This window comes from Artemia sp. Qi Xiang Cuo, chromosome 7 (assembly GCF_049724085.1).
Source record: "Artemia sp. Qi Xiang Cuo chromosome 7, ASM4972408v1, whole genome shotgun sequence".
Classification (NCBI taxonomy): Eukaryota; Metazoa; Arthropoda; class Branchiopoda; order Anostraca; family Artemiidae; genus Artemia; species Artemia sp. Qi Xiang Cuo.
The window spans coordinates 6126379-6145745 of NC_142800.1; the positions used below are offsets into that span (position 1 = coordinate 6126379).

Here is a 19367-nt window from a genome sequence, read left to right on the forward strand (position 1 = left end):
ATCCAGAGTAATTCATCTTTGGTTTCCAAGAAAAAAAAATTGAATATGAAATTGAAAATATATAAACCCTAACCTTAAAAATGCGCTTTTCTTTTCATAAAGAACCCAACTATCCTAAAAAAATTGTAATATGCTCTATATTTTCAAACTGTTTGCATATGCTAACCTGTGTTGGTGCATAGGCTTTATAATTCTATTAACTAGTTTTGTTTTGTTTTTTTCAAATTTTAGCCTATGTCTTTTCAATTAAAAATTTGATTAAGGCTTTTACCTTTTTTCCTGCGTATGTCCTTTTATTCTGTGTTCTCCCTTTTTTGCTTTGATTCTGTGTAAATATGAGTGACTTACTTCTAAGAAATTTACTTTCAAGAAAATCTTACATTTCTTCCAGGGTTTTATGTCTATATAGACCAATAAACACTTCAAATCTTTCACTTGTTCTTTCCTGATTTTTGTACTTTTTTTAGGATTTTTAGATGCACTTAGAAATATTTGAACCTACATATAAGTCCTTTTTTTTTCAGATATCTTTGCATAAGGCCGGGCTAGTAAAAAGATTCAACGCACTTCAAAGCCAACTTCAACGCTCCTTGGGAGAAATCAAAGTCTTAAACGACGAGAAAAATTCAATCGAGAAGAAAAAAATTTCCCTTCAAGAAAAATTTTGCGAAGTTGAAGACTGCTGTAAGGAACTTAGAAGTAAAATCGAGGAATTTACGGTATTTTTTCCCTTCTTTTCATATAATATTCTAGAGGTAATTACTTGGCTAAAAAAAAACAAAAAAAAACAAGAGAGCTATAAACAAACCACAATCTAAAAAAAATGGCAAAAAAGAATAGAATAGAATTTAATTTAACAATTTTTTTTACAGCATGGTTGCCGAATTTGAATTTTATGTCATAAATAGCACCAGTATATATACATATATATATATATATATATATATATATATATATATATATATATATATATATATATATATATATATATATATATATATATATATATATATATATATATATATATATATATTTATTTATGTATATATACTGGTGCTATTTAAATCCATGCAAAGTCGTCATTAATAAATATAAGCCGTTGTAAATTTACGAGCAAAGGCACCTTAAATCTAAGGAAATATTTCCAAGTAGTTACTTCCCATCAGGGATCCTCAGAGGAAAACCGCCTGCCTAAATGGGTTTCGACGCTTTACTTTCCTTAACTGGCAAGGTGGAGCGTCTACCATAAAGCTATTTTATGGTATCCCTATGTTAAGTAAAACTTGTGAGACACATGCATACTAGTAAAATTATTCAAAAAATACATACAAAACAAGATTGGTTCTATCCATATTGGAATCAGTGAAACTTAAATACAATTCTGGAACAATTACAGACTCTATGGGCCAGAGAGTGCTTTATTGGTGTCTAGAACCAATTATAGATTTAAAGTATATAGATACTTTAAATAATATATAGATAAAGTACAAATTTACTAATGTTTACGAATTTAAAATTTAAAATTAACTTAAAAATTCTGCTGTGGTTCGTTGAACAATTTACGAAAAAGTTTTTTTTTTTTTTTTTTATTCTATTTATATGTTATTTATTTATGTGTTATTTTATTTTTATATTATTTATGTAAAGTATATAGATAAAGTATATTTATAGATTATAGATTTAAAGTCATTCAAGCTAGTCTGGAAACCTTGTATAAATACGAAAATCCCAGAAGAAAAATGAAAGAGAAATTACATTAAAATATTCTTCAGTATTTCTTAATAATTTTTTGTATATTTACCTAAAAGTTCATTATACAGAAAACTAAATTTTTTGAATTTTCAAAGTTTTTATAAAAGTATAAATTTTTTGAATTTTAAAAATTGAATGTTCATCCTGTATATTAGCTATTGCTTGTTTCATATTAGCATTATAAAATATTGATTTTTTTAGAATTATTTGAATTAATTCTATATATGATATTTCGTGCACTAGTCAAAATCAAATTCTTCCAATTTTGAAAACTTTCTTTAGTAATTTTCTCCTTCTTGCACCATTTATCAATAAATAAATTTAATAATTCTTTAATCCACTAAGAATACTTGCTGGGTTTATTTGGTAGGAAAGACGGAAATTAGACCCCATCTTCATTATATTTTGAAGATCAAGATGCTTTGACTTATCGTTTTTGAGAATTTGTATGTAAAAACCGGACTATCCTTATACATCAAATTACTTGGAAGGACATTTTTCACTCTCCGCTGGTTTAAGATACCGGGTAAACTAATATCTTCTATTTGTTTAGTACTAAAATCTACAGATGAATATAATCTCTTATCCTTATGAACAATCTTATCAGATTTATTATAATTTCAAATAAATTTTGTTTTAGCTAAAATGCAAACTGCATCATGAATTAACTTAGTTTCAAGAATTATATGTTGAATTATTTTTTGCAATCCAGAATAATTTTACAGTTTGTCCTTGATAATTTATATCGGAGAATATTTCCTTCCAGAAACCAATGAGGGGCTAAAGACTGCTGTAATGAGATAATACAATAAAATTATAAATAAAAATTCAGCCAAAGCCATTGCTGACGCATAGGGCGTTGAATCGACGTTTCAGTTGCTGGGTCTTTTTTCCAGGGACATGTAGCAACCTTATTGCCCAACTTTGCCCCAGTAGGGATCGATCTCTGGGTGCAGTATTACAAAGCAGAGCATCGATCCACTGTACTTCCATAAGGCTGTAAATAAGTGAAAGTAGCTTTCAATTCTTAAGAAAGGCTTTTTCCATGCCCCAGTGGGGATCGATCTCTGGGCGCAGTTTTACAAAGCCGAACATCAATCCACTGTGCTTCCATAAGGCTGTAAATAAGTGAAAGTACCTTTCAATTCTTAAGAAAGGCTTTTTTCCATGCCCCAGTGGGGATTGATCTCCGGGTGCAGTATTACAAAGCCGAGCATCAATCCACTGTGCTTCCATAAGGCTGTAAATAAGTGAAAGTAGCTTCCAATTCCTAAGAAAGGCTTTTTTCCATGCCCCTGTGGGGATCGATCTCTGGGCGCAGTGTTACAAAGCCGAGCATCAATCCACTGTGCTTCCATAAGGCTGTAAATAAGTGAAAGAAGCTTTCAATTCTTAAGATAGGCTTTTTTCCATGCCCCAGTGGGGATTGATCTCTGGGTGCAGTATTACAAAGCAGAGCACAAATCCACTGTGCCTCCATAAGGCTGTAAATAAGTGAAAGTAGCTTTCAATTGTTAAGAAAGGTTTTTTTCCATACCCCAGTGGGGCTCGATCTCTGGGCGAAGTATTACAAAGCCGAGCATCAATCCACTGTGCCTCCATAAGGCTATAAATAAGTGAAAGTAGCTTTAAATTCTTAAGAAAGGCTTTTTTCCATGCCCCAGTGGGGATTGATCTCTGGGTGCAGTATTACAAAGCCGAGCATCAATCCACTGTGCTTCCATAAGGCTGTAAATAAGTGAAAGTACCTTTCAATTCTTAAGAAAGGCCTTTTTTCCATGCCCCAGTGGGGATCGATCTCTGGGCGCAGTACTACAAAGCAGAGCATCAATCTACTGTGCCTCCATAAGGCTTTAAATAAGTTAAAGTAGCTTTCAATTCTTAAGAAAGGCATTTTTCCATGCCCCAGTGGGGCTCGATCTCTGGGCGAAGTATTACAAAGCCGAGCATCAATCCACTGTGCTTCCATAAGGCTGTAAATAAGTGAAAGTACCTTTCAATTCTTAAGAAAGGATTTTTTCCATGCCCCAGTGGGGATCGATCTCTGGGCACAGTATTACAAAGCAGAGCATCAATCCACTGTGCCTCCATAAGGCTGTAAATAAGTAAAAGTAGCTTTAAATTCTTAAGAAAGGCTTTTTTCCATCCCCCAGTGGGGATTGATCTCTGGGTGCAGTTTTACAAAGCCGAGCATCAATCCACTGTGCTTCCATAAGGCTGTAAATAAGTTAAAGTACCTTTAAATTCTTAAGAAAGGCTTTTTTCCATGCCCCAGTAGGGATAGATCTCTGGGAGCAGTATTACAAAGACGAGCATCAATCCACTGTGCTTCCATAAGACTGTAAATAAGTGAAAGTAGCTTTCAATTCTTAAGAAAGGTTTTTTTTTATGCCCCAGTGGGGATCGATCTCTGGGCGCACTGTGCCTCCATAAGGCTGTAAATAAGTGAAAGTAGCTTTCAATTCTTAAGAAAGGCTTTTTTCCATGCCCCAGTGGGGATCGATCTCTGGGCGCAGTATTACAAAGCCGAGCATCAATCCACTGTGCTTCCATAAGGCTGTAAATAAGTGAAAGTACCTTTCAATTCTTAAGAAAGGCTTTTTTCCATGCCCCAGTGGGGATCGATCTCTGGGCGCAGTATTACAAAGCCGAGCATCAATCCACTGTGCTTCCATAAGGCTGTAAATAAGTGAAAGTACCTTTCAATTCTTAAGAAAGGCTTTTTTCCATGCCCCAGTGGGGCTCGATCTCTGGGAGCAGTATTACAAAGCCGAGCATCAATCCACTGTGCTTCCAGAAGGCTGTAACTAAGTGAAAGTACCTTTCAATTCTTAAGAAAGGCTTTTTTCCATGCCCCAGTGGTGATCGATCTCTGGGCGCAGTATTACAAAGCCGAGAATCAATCCACTGTGCTTCCATAAGGCTGTAAATAAGTGAAAGTACCTTTCAATTCTTAAGAAAGGCTTTTTTCCATGCCCCAGTGGTGATCGATCTCTGGGCGCAGTATTACAAAGCAGAACATCAATCCACGGTGCTTCCAAAAGGCTGTAAATAAGTGAAAGTAGCTTTCAATTCTTAAGAATGGATTTTTTCCATGCCCCAGTGGTGATCGATCTCTGGGAGCAGGCTTACAAAGAAGACCATCAATCAACTGTGCTTCCATAAGGCTGTAAATAAGTGAAAGTACCTTTCAATTCTTAAGAAAGGCTTTTTTCCATGCCCCAGTGGTTATCGATCTCTGGGCGCAGTATTACAAAGCAGAGCATCGATCCACTGTTCTTCCATAAGGCTGTAAATAAGTGAAAGTAGCTTTCAATTCTTAAGAAAGGCTTTTTCCATGCCCCAGTGGGGATCGATCTCTGGGCGCAGTGTTACAAAGCCGAACATCAATCCACTGTGCTTCCATAAGGCTGTAAATAAGTGAAAGTACCTTTCAATTCTTAAGAAAGGCTTTTTCCATGCCCCAGTGGGGATTGATCTCCGGGCGCAGTATTACAAAGCCGAGCATCAATCCACTGTTCTTCCATAAGGCTGTAAATAAGTGAAAGTACCTTCCAATTCCTAAGCAAGGCTTTTTTCCATGCCCCAGTGGGGATCGATCTCTGGGCGCAGTCTTACAAAGCAGAGCATCAATCCACTGTGCTTCCATAAGGCTGTAAATAAGTGAAAGTACCTTTCAATTCTTAAGATAGGGTTTTTTCCATGTCCCAGTGGGGATCGATCTCTGGGTGCAGTATTACAAAGCAGAGCACAAATCCACTGTGCCTCCATAAGGCTGTAAATAAGTGAAAGTAGCTTACAATTCTTAAGAAAGGCTTTTTTCCATACCCCAGTGGGGCTCGATCTCTGGGCGAAGTATTACAAAGCCGAGCATCAATCCACTGTGCTTCCATAAGGCTGTAAATAAGTGAAAGTACCTTTCAATTCTTAAGAAAGGCTTTTTTTCCATGCCCCAGTGGGGATCGATCTCTGGGTGCAGTATTACAAAGCAGACCATCAATCCACTGTGCCTCCATAAGGCTATAAATAAGTGAAAGTAGCTTTCAATTCTTAAGAAAGGCTTTTTTCCATGCCCCAGTGGGGATTGATCTCTGGGTGCAGTATTACAAAGCCGAGCATCAATCCACTGTGCTTCCATAAGGCTGTAAATAAGTGAAAGTACCTGTCAATTCTTAAGAAAGGCTTTTTTCCATGCCCCAGTGGGGATCGATCTCTGGGCGCAGTATTACAAAGCAGAGCATCAATCTACTGTGCCTCCATAAGGCTGTAAATAAGTGAAAGTAGCTTTCAATTCTTAAGAAAGGCATTTTTCCATACCCCAGTGGGGCTCGATCTCTGGGCGAAGTATTACAAAGCCGAGCATCAATCCACTGTGCTTCCATAAGGCTGTAAATAAGTGAAAGTACCTTTCAATTCTTAAGAAAGGCTTTTTTTCCATGCCCCAGTGGGGATCGATCTCTGGGCGCAGTATTACAAAGCAGAGCATCAATCCACTGTGCCTCCATAAGGCTGTAAATAAGTAAAAGTAGCTTTAAATTCTTAAGAAAGGCTTTTTTCCATGCCCCAGTGGGGATAGATCTCTGGGTGCAGTTTTACAAAGCCGAGCATCAATCCACTGTGCTTCCATAAGGCTGTAAATAAGTGAAAGTACCTTTCAATTCTTAAGAAAGGCTTTTTTCCATGCCCCAGTAGGGATCGATCTCTGGGCGCAATATTACAAAGCCGAGCATCAATCCACTGTGCTTCCATAAGACTGTAAATAAGTGAAAGTAGCTTTCAATTCTTAAGAAAGGTTTTTTTTTATGCCCCAGTGGGGATCGATCTCTGGGCGCACTGTGCCTACAAAAGGCTGTAAATAAGTGAAAGTAGCTTTCAATTCTTAAGAAAGGCTTTTTTCCATGCCCCAGTGGGGATCGATCTCTGGGCGCAATATTACAAAGCCGAGCATCAATCCACTGTGCTTCCATAAGGCTGTAAGTAAGTGAAAGTACCTTTCAATTCTTAAGAAAGGCTTTTTTCCATGCCCCAGTGGTGATCGATCTCTGGGCGCAATGTTACAAAGCCGAGCATCAATCCACTGTGCTTCCATAAGGCTGTAAATAAGTGAAAGTACCTTTCAATTCTTAAGAAAGGCTTTTTTCCATGCCCCAGTGGGGCTCGATCTCTGGGTGCAGTATTACAAAGCCGAGCATCAATCCACTGTGCTTCCACAAGGCTGTAAATAAGTGAAAGTACCTTTCAATTCTTAAGAAAGGTTTTTTCCATGCCCCAGTGGAGATTGATCTCTGGGCGCAGTATTACAAAGCCGAGCATCAATCCACTGTGCTTCCATAAGGCTGTAAGTAAGTGAAAGTACGTTTCAATTCTTAAGAAAGGCTTTTTTCCATGCCCCAGTGGGGATCGATCTCTGGGCGCAGTATTACAAAGCAGAACATCAATCCACTGTGCTGCCACAAGGCTGTAAATAAGTGAAAGTAGCTTTCAATTCTTAAGAAGGCTTTTTTTCCATGCCCCAGTGGGGATCGATCTCTGGGCGCAGTATTACAAAGCCGAGCATCAATCCACTGTGCTTCCAGAAGGCTGTAAATAAGTGAAAGTAGCTTTCAATTCTTAAGAATGGCTTTTTTCCATGCCCCAGTGGATATCGATCTCTGGGCGCAGTATTACAAAGCCGAGAATCAATCCACTGTGCTTCCATAAGGCTGTAAATAAGTGAAAGTACCTTTCAATTCTTAAGAAAGGCTTTTTTCCATGCCCCCGTGGGGATCGATCTCGAGGCGCAGTATTACAAAGCAGAGCATCAATCTACTGTGCTTCCATAAGGCTGTAATTAAGTGAAAGTAGCTTTCAATTCTTAAGAAAGGATCTTTTCCATGCGCCAGTGGTGATCGATCTCTGGGCGAAGTATTACAAAGCAGAGCATCAATCCACTGTTCTTCCATAAGGCTGTAAATAAGTGAAAGTACCTTTAAATTCTTAAGAAATGCTTTTTTCCATGCCCCAGTGGGGATTGATCTCCGGGTGCAGTATTACAAAGCCGAGCATCAATCCACTGTGCTTCCATAAGGCTGTAAATAAGTGAAAGTACCTTCCAATTCCTAAGAAAGGCTTTTTTCCATGCCCCAGTGGGGATCGATCTCTGGGCGCAGTGTTACAAAGCCGAGCATCAATCCACTGTGCTTCCATAAGGCTGTAAATAAGTGAAAGAAGCTTTCAATTCTTAAGATAGGCTTTTTTCCATGCCCCAGTGGGGATCGATCTCTGGGTGCAGTATTACAAAGCAGAGCACAAATCCACTGTGCCTCCATAAGGCTGTAAATAAGTGAAAGTAGCTTTCAATTTTTAAGAAAGGATTTTTTCCATCCCCCAGTGGGGATCGATCTCTGGGCGAAGTATTACAAAGCCGAGCATCAATCCACTGTGCTTCCATAAGGCTGTAAATAAGTGAAAGTACCTTTCTATTATTAAGAAAGGCTTTTTTACAATGCCCCAGTGGGGCTCGATCTCTGGGGGCAGTATTACAAAGCAGAGCATCAATCAACTGTGCATCCATAAGGCTCTAAATAAGTGAAAGTAGCTTTCAATTCTTAAGAAAGGATTTTTTCCATGCCCCAGTGGGGATTGATCTCTGGGTGCATTATTACAAAGCCGAGCATCAATCCACTGTGCTTCCATAAGGCTTTAAATTAGTGAATGTACCTTTCAATTCTTAAGAATGGCTTTTTTCCATGCCCCAGTGGGGATCGTTCTCTGGGCCCAGTACTACAAAGCAGAGCATCAATCTACTGTGCCTCCATAAGGCTGTAAAAAAGTCAAAGTAGCTTTCAATTCTTAAGAAAGGCATTTTTCCATACCCCAGTGGGGCTCGATCTCTGGGCGAAGTATTACAAAGCCGAGCATCAATCCACTGTGCTTCCATAAGGCTGTAAATAAGTGAAAGTACCTTTCAATTCTTAAGAAAGGCTTTTTTCCATGCCCCCGTGGGGATCGATCTCTGGGCTCAGTAGTACAAAGCAGAGCATCAATCCACTGTGCCTCCATAAGGCTGTAAATAAGTAAAAGTAGCTTTAAATTCTTAAGAAAGGCTTTTTTCCATGCCCCAGTGGGGATTGATCTCTGGGTGCAGTTTTACAAAGCCGAGCATCAATCCACTGTGCTTCCATAAGGCTGTAAATAAGTGAAAGTACCTTTCTATTCTTAAGAAAGGCTTTTTTCCATGCCCCAGTAGGGATCGATCTCTGGGCGCAGTATTACAAAGCCGAGCATCAATCCACTGTGCTTCCATAAGTCTGTAAATAAGTGAAAGTAGCTTTCAATTCTTAAGAAAGGCTTTTTTCCATGCCCCAGTGGGGATCGATCTCTGGGCGCACTGTGCCTCCATAAGGCTGTAAATAAGTGAAAGTAGCTTTCAATTCTTAAGAAAGGCTTTTTTCCATGTCCCAGTGGGGATCGATCTCTGGGCGCAGTATTACAAAGCCGAGCATCAATCCACTGTGCTTCCATAAGGCTGTAAGTAAGTGAAAGTACCTTTCAATTCTTAAGAAACGCTTTTTTCCATGCCCCAGTGGGGATCGATCTCTGGGCGCAGTATTACACAGCCGAGCATCACTCCACTGTACGTCTATAAGGCTGTAAATAAGTGAAAGTACCTTTCAATTCTTAAGAATGGCTTTTTTCCATGCCCCAGTGGGGATCGATCTCTGGGTGAAGTATTACAAAGCCGAGCATCAATCCACTGTGCTTCCATAAGGCTGTAAATAAGTGAAAGTACCTTTCAATTCTTAAGAAAGGCTTTTTCCATGCCCCAGTGGGGATCGATCTCTGGGCGCAGTATTACAAAGCAGAGCATCAATCCACTGTGCTTCCACAAGGCTGTAAATAAGTGAAAGTAGCTTTCAATTCTTAAGAAGGCTTTTTTTCCATGCCCCAGTGGGGATCGATCTCTGGGCGCAGTATTACAAAGCAGATCATCAATCCACTGTGCTTCCATAAGGCTGTAAATAAGTGAAAGTACCTTTCAATTCTTAAGAAAGGCTTTTTTCCATGCCCCAGCGGAGATCGATCTCTGGGCGCAGTATTACAAAGCAGAGCATCAATCCACTGTACTTCCATAAGGCTGTAAATAAGTGAAAGTAGCTTTCAATTCTTAATAAAGGCTTTTTCCATGCCCCAGTGGGGATCGATCTCTGGGCGCAGTGTTACAAAGCCGACCATCAATCCACTGTGCTTCCATAAGGCTGTAAATAAGTGAAAGTACCTTTCAATTCTTAAGAAATGCTTTTTTCCATGCCCCAGTGGGGATTGATCTCAGGGTGCAGTATTACAAAGCCGAGCATCAATCCACTGTGCTTCCATAAGGCTGTAAATAAGTGAAAGTACCTTCCAATTCCTAAGAAAGGCTTTTTTCCATGCCCCAGTGGGGATAGATCTCGGGGCGCAGTGTTACAAAGCCGAGCATCAATCCACTGTTCTTCCATAAGGCTGTAAATAATTGAAAGAAGCTTTCAATTCTTAAGATAGGCTTTTTTCCATGCCCCAGTGGGGATTGTTCTCTGGGTGCAGTATTACAAAGCAGAGCACAAATCCACTGTGCCTCCATAAGGCTCTAAATAAGTGAAAGTAGCTTTCAATTTTTAAGAAAGGTTTTTTTCCATACCCCAGTGGGGCTCGATCTCTGGGCGAAGTATTACAAAGCCGAGCATCAATCCACTGTGCTTCCATAAGGCTGTAAATAAGTGAAAGTACCTTTCAATTCTTAAGAAAGGCTTTTTTTCCATGCCCCAGTGGGGATCGATCTCTGGGAGCAGTATTACAAAGCAGACCATCAATCCACTGTGCCTCCATAAGGCTATAAATAAGTGAAAGTAGCTTTCAATTCTTAAGAAAGGCTTTTTTCCATGCCCCAGTGGGGATTGATCTCTGGGTGCAGTATTACAAAGCCGAGCATCAATCCACTGTGCTTCCATAAGGCTGTAAATAAGTGAAAGTACCTTTCAATTCTTAAGAAAGGCTTTTTCCATGCCCCAGTGGGGATCGATCTCTGGGCGCAGTACTACAAAGCAGAGCATCAATCTACTGTGCCTCCATAAGGCTGTAAATAAGTGAAAGTAGCTTTCAATTCTTAAGAAAGGCATTTTTCCATACCCCAGTGGGGCTCGATCTCTGGGCGAAGTATTACAAAGCCGAGCATCAATCCACTGTGCTTCCATAAGGCTGTAAATAAGTGAAAGTACCTTTCAATTCTTAAGAAAGGCTTTTTTCCATGCCCCAGTGGGGATCGATCTCTGGGCGCAGTATTACAAAGCAGAGCATCAATCCACTGTGCCTCCATAAGGCTGTAAATAAGTAAAAGTAGCTTTAAATTCTTAAGAAAGGTTTTTTCCATGCCCCAGTGGGGATTGATCTCTGGGTGCAGTTTTACAAAGCCGAGCATCAATCCACTGTGCTTCCATAAGGCTGTAAATAAGTGAAAGTACCTTTCAATTCTTAAGAAAGGCTTTTTTCCATGCCCCAGTCGGGATCGATCTCTGGGCGCAGTATTACAAAGCCGAGCATCAATCCACTGTGCTTCCATCAGACTGTAAATAAGTGAAAGTAGCTTTCAATTCTTAAGAAAGGATTTTTTTTATGCCCCAGTGGGGATCGATCTCTGGGCGCACTGTGCCTCCATAAGGCTGTAAATAAGTGAAAGTAGCTTTCAATTCTTAAGAAAGGCTTTTTTCCATGCCCCAGTGGGGATCGATCTCTGGGCGCAGTATTACAAAGCCGAGCATCAATCCACTGTGCTTCCATAAGGCTGTAACTAAGTGAAAGTACCTTTCAATTCTTAAGAAAGGCTTTTTTCCATGCCCCAGTGGTGATCGATCTCTGGGCGCAGTATTACAAAGCCGAGCATCAATCCACTGTTCTTCCATAAGGCTGTAAATAAGTGAAAGTACCTTTCAATTCTTAAGAAAGGCTTTTTTCCATGCCCCAGTGGGGCTCGATCTCTGGGGGCAGTATTACAAAGCCGAGCATCAATCCACTGTGCTTCCATAAGGCTGTAAATAAGTGAAAGTACCTTTCAATTCTTAAGAAAGGCTTTTTTCCATGCCCCAGTGGAGATCGATCTCTGGGCGCAGTATTACAAAGCAGAGCATCAATCCACTGTGCTTCCATAAGGCTGTAAATAAGTGAAAGTAGCTTTCAATTCTTAAGAAAGGATTTTTTCCATGCCCCAGTGGGGCTCGATCTCTGGGCGCAGTATTACAAAGCCGAGCATCAATCCACTGTGCTTCCACAAGTCTGTAAATAAGTGAAAGTCGCTTTCAATTCTTAAGAAGGCTTTTTTTCCATGCCCCAGTGGAGATCGATCTCTGGGCGCAATATTACAAAGCAGAGCATCAATCCACTGTGCTTCCATAAGGCTGTAAATAAGTGAAAGTACCTTTCAATTCTTAAGAAAGGCTTTTTTCCATGCCCCAGTGGATATCGATCTCTGGGCGCAGTATTACAAAGCAGAGCATCAATCCACTGTGCTTCCATAAGGCTGTTAATAAGTGAAAGTACATTTCAATTCTTAAGAAAGGCTTTTTTCCATGCCCCCGTGGGGATCGATCTCGAGGCGCAGTATTACAAAGCAGAGCATCAATCTACTGTGCTTCCATAAGGCTGTAAATAAGTGAAAGTAGCTTTCAATTCTTAAGAAAGGCTTTTTCCATGCCCCAGTGGGGATCGATCTCTGGGCGCAGTATTACAAAGCCGAGCATCAATCCACTGTGCTTCCATAAGGCTGTAAATAAGTGAAAGTACCTTTCAATTCTTAAGAAAGGCTTTTTTCCATGCCCCAGTGGGGATTGATCTCCGGGTGCAGTATTACAAAGCCGAGCATCAATCCACTGTTCGTCCATAAGGCTGTAAATAAGTGTAAGTACCTTACAATTCATAAGAAAGGCTTTTTTCCATGCCCCAGTGGGGATCGATCTCTGGGCGCAGTTTTACAAAGCAGAGCATCAATCCACTGTGCTTCCATAAGGCTGTAAATAAGTGAAAGTAGCTTTCAATTCTTAAGAAAGGCTTTTTTTCCATGCCCCAGTGGGGATCGATCTCTGGGTGCAGTATTACAAAGCAGAGCACAAATCCACTGTGCCTCCATAAGGCTGTAAATAAGTGAAAGTAGCTTTCAATTCTTAAGAAAGGTTTTTTTCCATACCCCAGTGGGGCTCGATCTCTGGGCGAAGTTTTACAAAGCCGAGCATCAATCCACTGTGCTTCCATAAGGCTGTTAATCAGTGAAAGTACATTTCAATTCTTAAGAAAGGCTTTTTTACCATGCCCCAGTGGGGATCGATCTCTGGGGGCAGAAATACAAAGCAGAGCATCAATCAACTGTGCCTCCATAAGGCTATAAATAAGTGAAAGTAGCTTTCAATTCTTAAGAAAGGCTTTTTCCATGCCCCAGTGGGGATTGATCTCTGGGTGCAGTATTACAAAGCCGAGCATCAATCCACTGTGCTTCCATAAGGCTGTAAATAAGTGAAAGTACCTTTCAATTCTTAAGAAAGGCTTTTTCCATGCCCCAGTGGGGATCGATCTCTGGGCGCAGTACTACAAAGCAGAGCATCAATCTACTGTGCCTCCATAAGGCTGTAAATAAGTGAAAGTAGCTTTCAATTCTTAAGAAAGGCATTTTTCCATACCCCAGTGGGGCTCGATCTCTGGGCGAAGTATTACAAAGCCGAGCATCAATCCACTGTGCTTCCATAAGGCTGTAAATAAGTGAAAGTACCTTTCAATTCTTAAGAAAGGCTTTTTTCCATGCCCCAGTGGGGATCGATCTCTGGGCGCAGTATTACAAAGCAGAGCATCAATCCACTGTGCCTCCATAAGGCTGTAAATAAGTAAAAGTAGCTTTAAATTCTTAAGAAAGGCATTTTTCCATGCCCCAGTGGGGATTGATCTCTGGGTGAAGTATTACAAAGCCGAGCATCAATCCACTGTGCTTCCATAAGGCTGTAAATAAGTGAAAGTACCTTTCAATTCTTAAGAAAGGCTTTTTTCCATGCCCCAGTAGGGATCGATCTCTGGGCGCAGTATTACAAAGCCGAGCATCAATCCACTGTGCTTCCATAAGTCTGTAAATAAGTGAAAGTACCTTTCAATTCTTAAGAAAGGCTTTTTTCCATGCCCCAGTAGGGATCGATCTCTGGGCGCACTGTGCCTCCATAAGGCTGTAAATAAGTGAAAGTAGCTTTCAATTCTTAAGAAAGGCTTTTTTCCATGCCCCAGTGGGGATCGATCTCTGGGCGCAGTATTACAAAGCCGAGCATCAATCCACTGTGCTTCCATAAGGCTGTAATTAAGTGAAAGTACCTTTCAATTCTTAAGAACGGCTTTTTTCCATGCCCCAGTGGAGATCGATCTCTGGGCGCAGTATTACAAAGCCGAGCATCAATCCACTGTGCTTCCATAAGGCTGTAAATAAGTGAAAGTACCTTTCAATTCTTAAGAAAGGCTTTTTTCCATGCCCCAGTGGGGCTCGATCTCTGGGTGCAGTATTACAAAGCCGAGCATCAATCCACTGTGCTTCCATAAGGCTGTAAATAAGTGAAAGTACCTTTCAATTCTTAAGAAAGGCTTTTTCCATGCCCCAGTGGGGATCGATCTCTGGGCGCAGTATTACAAAGCAGAACATCAATCCACTGTGCTTCCACAAGGCTGTAAATAAGTGAAAGTAGCTTTCAATTCTTAAGAAGGCTTTTTTTCCATGCCCCAGTGGGGATCGATCTCTGGGCGCAGTATTACAAAGCCGACCATCAATCCACTGTGCTTCCATAAGGCTGTAAATAAGTGAAAGTACCTTTCAATTCTTAAGAAAGGCTTTTTTCCATGCCCCAGTGGTTATCGATCTCTGGGCGCAGTATTACAAAGCAGAGCATCAATCCACTGTACTTCCATAAGGCTGTAAATAAGTGAAAGTAGCTTTCAATTCTTAAGAAAGGCTTTTTTCCATGCCCCAGTGGGGATCGATCTCTGGGCGCAGTGTTACAAAGCCGAACATCAATCCACTGTGCTTCCATAAGGCTGTAAATAAGTGAAAGTACCTTTCAATTCTTAAGAAAGGCTTTTTTCCATGCCCCAGTGGGGATTGATCTCCGGGTGCAGTATTACAAAGCCGAGCATCAATCCACTGTGCTTCCATAAGGCTGTAAATAAGTGAAAGTACCTTCCAATTCCTAAGAAAGGATTTTTTCCATGCCCCAGTGGGGATCGATCTCTGGGCGCAGTGTTACAAAGCCGAGCATCAATCCACTGTGCTTCCATAAGGCTGTAAATAAGTGAAAGAACCTTTCAATTCTTAAGATAGGCTTTTTTCCATGCCCCAGTGGGGATTGATCTCTGGGTGCAGTATTACAAAGCAGAGCACAAATCCACTGTGCCTCCATAAGGCTGTAAATAAGTGAAAGTAGCTTTCAATTCTTAAGAAAGGCTTTTTTCCATCCCCCAGTGGGGATTGATCTCTGGGAGAAGTATTACAAAGCCGAGCATCAATCCACTGTGCTTCCATAAGGCTGTAAATAAGTGAAAGTACCTTTCAATTCTTAAGAAGGCTTTTTTTCCATGCCCCAGTGGGGATCGATCTCTGGGAGCAGTATTACAAAGCAGACCATCAATCAACTGTGCATCCATAAGGCTATAAATAAGTGAAAGTAGCTTTCAATTCTTAAGAAAGGCTTTTTTCCATTCCCCAGTGGGGATTGATCTCTGGGTGAAGTATTACAAAGCAGAGCATCAATCCACTGTGCTTCCATAAGGCTTTAAATAAGTGAAAGTACCTTTCAATTCTTATGAAAGGATTTTTTCCATGCCCCAGTGGGGATCGATCTCTGGGAGCAGTACTACAAAGCAGAGCATCAATCTACTGTGCCTCCATAAGGCTGTAAATAAGTGAAAGTAGCTTTCAATTCTTAAGAAAGGCATTTTTCCATACCCCAGTGGGGCTCGATCTCTGGGCGAAGTATTACAAAGCCGAGCATCAATCCACTGTGCTTCCATAAGGCTGTAAATAAGTGAAAGTACCTTTCAATTCTTAAGAAAGGCTTTTTCCATGCCCCAGTGGGGATCGATCTCTGGGCGCAGTATTACAAAGCAGAGCATCAATCCACTGTGCCTCCATAAGGCTGTAAATAAGTAAAAGTAGCTTTAAATTCTTAAGAAAGGCTTTTTTCCATGCCCCAGTGGGGATAGATCTCTGGGTGCAGTTTTACAAAGCCGAGCATCAATCCACTGTGCTTCCATAAGTCTGTAAATAAGTGAAAGTACCTTTCAATTCTTAAGAAAGGCTTTTTCCATGCCCCAGTAGGGATCGATCTCTGGGCGCAGTATTACAAAGCCGAGCATCAATCCACTGTGCTTCCATAAGACTTTAAATAAGTGAAAGTAGCTTTCAATTCTTAAGAAAGGATTTTTTTTATGCCCCAGTGGGGATCGATCTCTGTGCGCACTGTGCCTCCATAAGGCTGTAAATAAGTGAAAGTAGCTTTCAATTCTTAAGAAAGGCTTTTTTCCATGCCCCAGTGGGGCTCGATCTCTGGGCGCAGTATTACAAAGCCGAGCATCAATCCACTGTGCTTCCATAAGGCTGTAAATAAGTGAAAGTACCTTTCAATTCTTAAGAAAGGCTTTTTTCCATGCCCCAGTGGGGATCGAACTCTGGGAGCAGTATTACAAAGCCGAGCATCAATCCACTGTGCTTCCATAAGGCTGTAAATAAGTGAAAGTACCTTTCAATTCTTAAGAAAGGCTTTTTTCCATGCCCCAGTGGGGCTCGATCTCTGGGTGCAGTATTACAAAGCCGAGCATCAATCTACTGTGCTTCCATAAGGCTGTAAATAAGTGAAAGTACCTTTCAATTCTTAAGAAAGGCTTTTTTCCATGCCCCAGTGGAGATTGATCTCTGGGCGCAGTATTACAAAGCCGAGCATCAATCCACTGTGCTTCCATAAGGCTGTAAATAAGTGAAAGTACCTTTCAATTCTTAAGAAAGGCTTTTTTCCATGCCCCAGTGGGGATCGATCTCTGGGCGCAGTATTACAAAGCCGAACATCAATCCACTGTGCTTCCACAAGGCTGTAAATAAGTGAAAGTAGCTTTCAATTCTTAAGAAGGGATTTTTTCCATGCCCCCGTGGTGATCGATCTCTGGGCGCAGTATTACAAAGCAGAGCATCAATCCACTGTGCTTCCAAAAGGCTGTAAATAAGTGAAAGTACCTTTCAATTCTTAAGAAAGGCTTTTTTCCATGCCCCAGTGGAGATCGATCTCTGGGCGCAGTATTACAAAGCAGAGCATCAATCCACTGTGCTTCCATAAGGCTGTAAATAAGTGAAAGTACCTTTCAATTCTTAAGATTGGCTTTTTTCCATGCCCCAGTGGTGATCGATCTAGAGGCGCAGTATTACAAAGCAGAGCATCAATCTACTGTGCTTCCATAAGGCTGTAAATAAGTGAAAGTAGCTTTCAATTCTTAAGAAAGGCTTTTTTCCATGCCCCAGTGATTATAGATCTCTGGGAGCAGTATTACAAAGCCGAGCATCAATCCACTGTGCTTCCATAAGGCTGTAAATAAGTGAAAGTAGCTTTCAATTCTTAAGAAAGGCTTTTTTCCATGCCCCAGTGGGGATTGATCTCTGGGTGCAGTATTACAAAGCCGAGCATCAATCCACTGTGCTTCCATAAGGCTGTAAATAAGTGAAAGTAGCTTCCAATTCCTAAGATAGGCTTTTTTCCATGCCCCAGTGGGGATCGATCTCTGGGCGCAGTGTTACAAAGCCGAGTATCAATCCACTGTGCTTCCATAAGGCTGTAAATAATTGAAAGTAGCTTTCAATTCTTAAGAAAGGCTTTTTTCCATGCCCCAGTGGGGATAGATCTCTGGGTGCAGTATTACAAAGCAGAGCACAAATCCACTGTGCCTCCATAAGGCTGTAAATAAGTGAAAGTAGCTTTCAATTTTTAAGAAATGTTTTTGTCCATACCCCAGTGGGGATCGATATCTGGGAGAAGTATTACAAAGCCGAGCAACAATCAACTGTGCTTCCATAAGGCTATAAATAAGTGAAAGAAGCTTTCAATTATTAAGAAAGGCTTTTTTCCATGTCCCAGTGGGGATCGATCTCTGGGTGCAGTATTACAAAGCAGACCAGCAATCCACTGTGCCTCCATAAGGCTATAAATAAGTGAAAGTAGCTTTCAATTCTTAAGAAAGGCTTTTTTCCATGCCCCAGTGGGGATTGATCTCTGGGTGCAGTATTACAAAGCCGAGCATCAATCCACTGTGCTTCCATAAGGCTTTAAATAAGTGAAAGTACCTTTCAATTCTTAAGAAAGGCTTTTTTTCCATGCCCCAGTGGGGATCGATCTCTGGGTGCAGTAGTACAAAGCAGACCATCAATCTACTGTGCCTCCATAAGGCTGTAAATAAGTGAAAGTAGCTTTCAATTCTTAAGAAAGGCATTTTTCCATACCCCAGTGGGGCTCGATCTCTGGGCGAAGTATTACAAAGCCGAGCATCAATCCACTGTGCTTCCATAAGGCTGTAAATAAGTGAAAGTAGCTTTCAATTCTTAAGAAAGGCTTTTTTCCATGCCCCAGTGGGGATCGATCTCTGGGCGCAGTATTACAAAGCAGAGCATCAATCCACTGTGCCTCCATAAGGCTGTAAATAAGTGAAAGTAGCTTTAAATTCTTAAGAAAGGCTTTTTTCCATGCCCCAGTGGGGATTGATCTCTGGGAGCAGTTTTACAAAGCCGAGCATCAATCCACTGTGCTTCCATAAGGCTGTAATTAAGTGAAAGTACCTTTCAATTCTTAAGAAAGGCTTTTTTCCATGCCCCAGTCGGGATCGATCTCTGGGCGCAGTATTACAAAGCCGAGCATCAATCCACTGTGCTTCCATAAGACTGTAAATAAGTGAAAGTAGCTTTCAATTCTTAAGAAAGGCTTTTTTCCATGCCCCAGTGGGGATCGATCTCTGGGCGCACTGTGCGTCCATAAGGCTGTAAATAAGTGAAAGTACCTTTCAATTCTTAAGAAAAGTCTTTTTCCAGTCCCCAGTGGGGTTCGATCTCTGGGCGAAGTATGACAAAGCAGAGCATCAATCCACTGTGCTTCCATAAGGCTGTAAATAAATGAAAGTAGCTGTCAATTCTTAAGAAAAGCTTTTTTCCAGGCCCCAGTGGAGCTCGATCTCTGGGCGCAGTATTACAAAGCCGAGCATCAATCCACTGTGCTTCCATAAGGCTGTAAATAAGTGAAAGTACCTTTCAATTCTTAAGAAAGGCTTTTTTCCATGCCCCAGTGGGGATCGATCTCTGGGCGAAGTATTACAAAGCAGAGCATCAATCCACTGTGCTTCCATCAGGCTGTAAATAAGTGAAAGTAGCTTTCAATTCTTAAGAAAAGCTTTTTTCCATGCCCCAGTTGATATCGATCTCTGGGCGCAGTGTTACAAAGCAGAGCATCAATCCACTGTACATCTATAAGGCTATAAATAAGTGAAAGTACCTTTCAATTCTTAAGAAAGGCTTTTTTCCATGCCCCAGTGGGGATAGATCTCTGGGATCAGTATTACAAAGC

At 40.8% G+C, this 19367-nt stretch overlaps 1 protein-coding gene across 1 annotated transcript in view; it reads left to right on the forward strand.

Moving 5' to 3' along the window:
• Positions 1 to 19367, forward strand: part of LOC148949890 (uncharacterized) — a 141589-nt gene that overhangs the window by 43244 nt on the left and 78978 nt on the right. The window contains exon 5 of the mRNA XM_089091982.1: positions 525 to 719. Within this exon, the coding sequence (XP_088948108.1) occupies positions 525 to 719 (195 nt within the window). The remainder of the gene's footprint in view (positions 1 to 524; positions 720 to 19367) is intronic.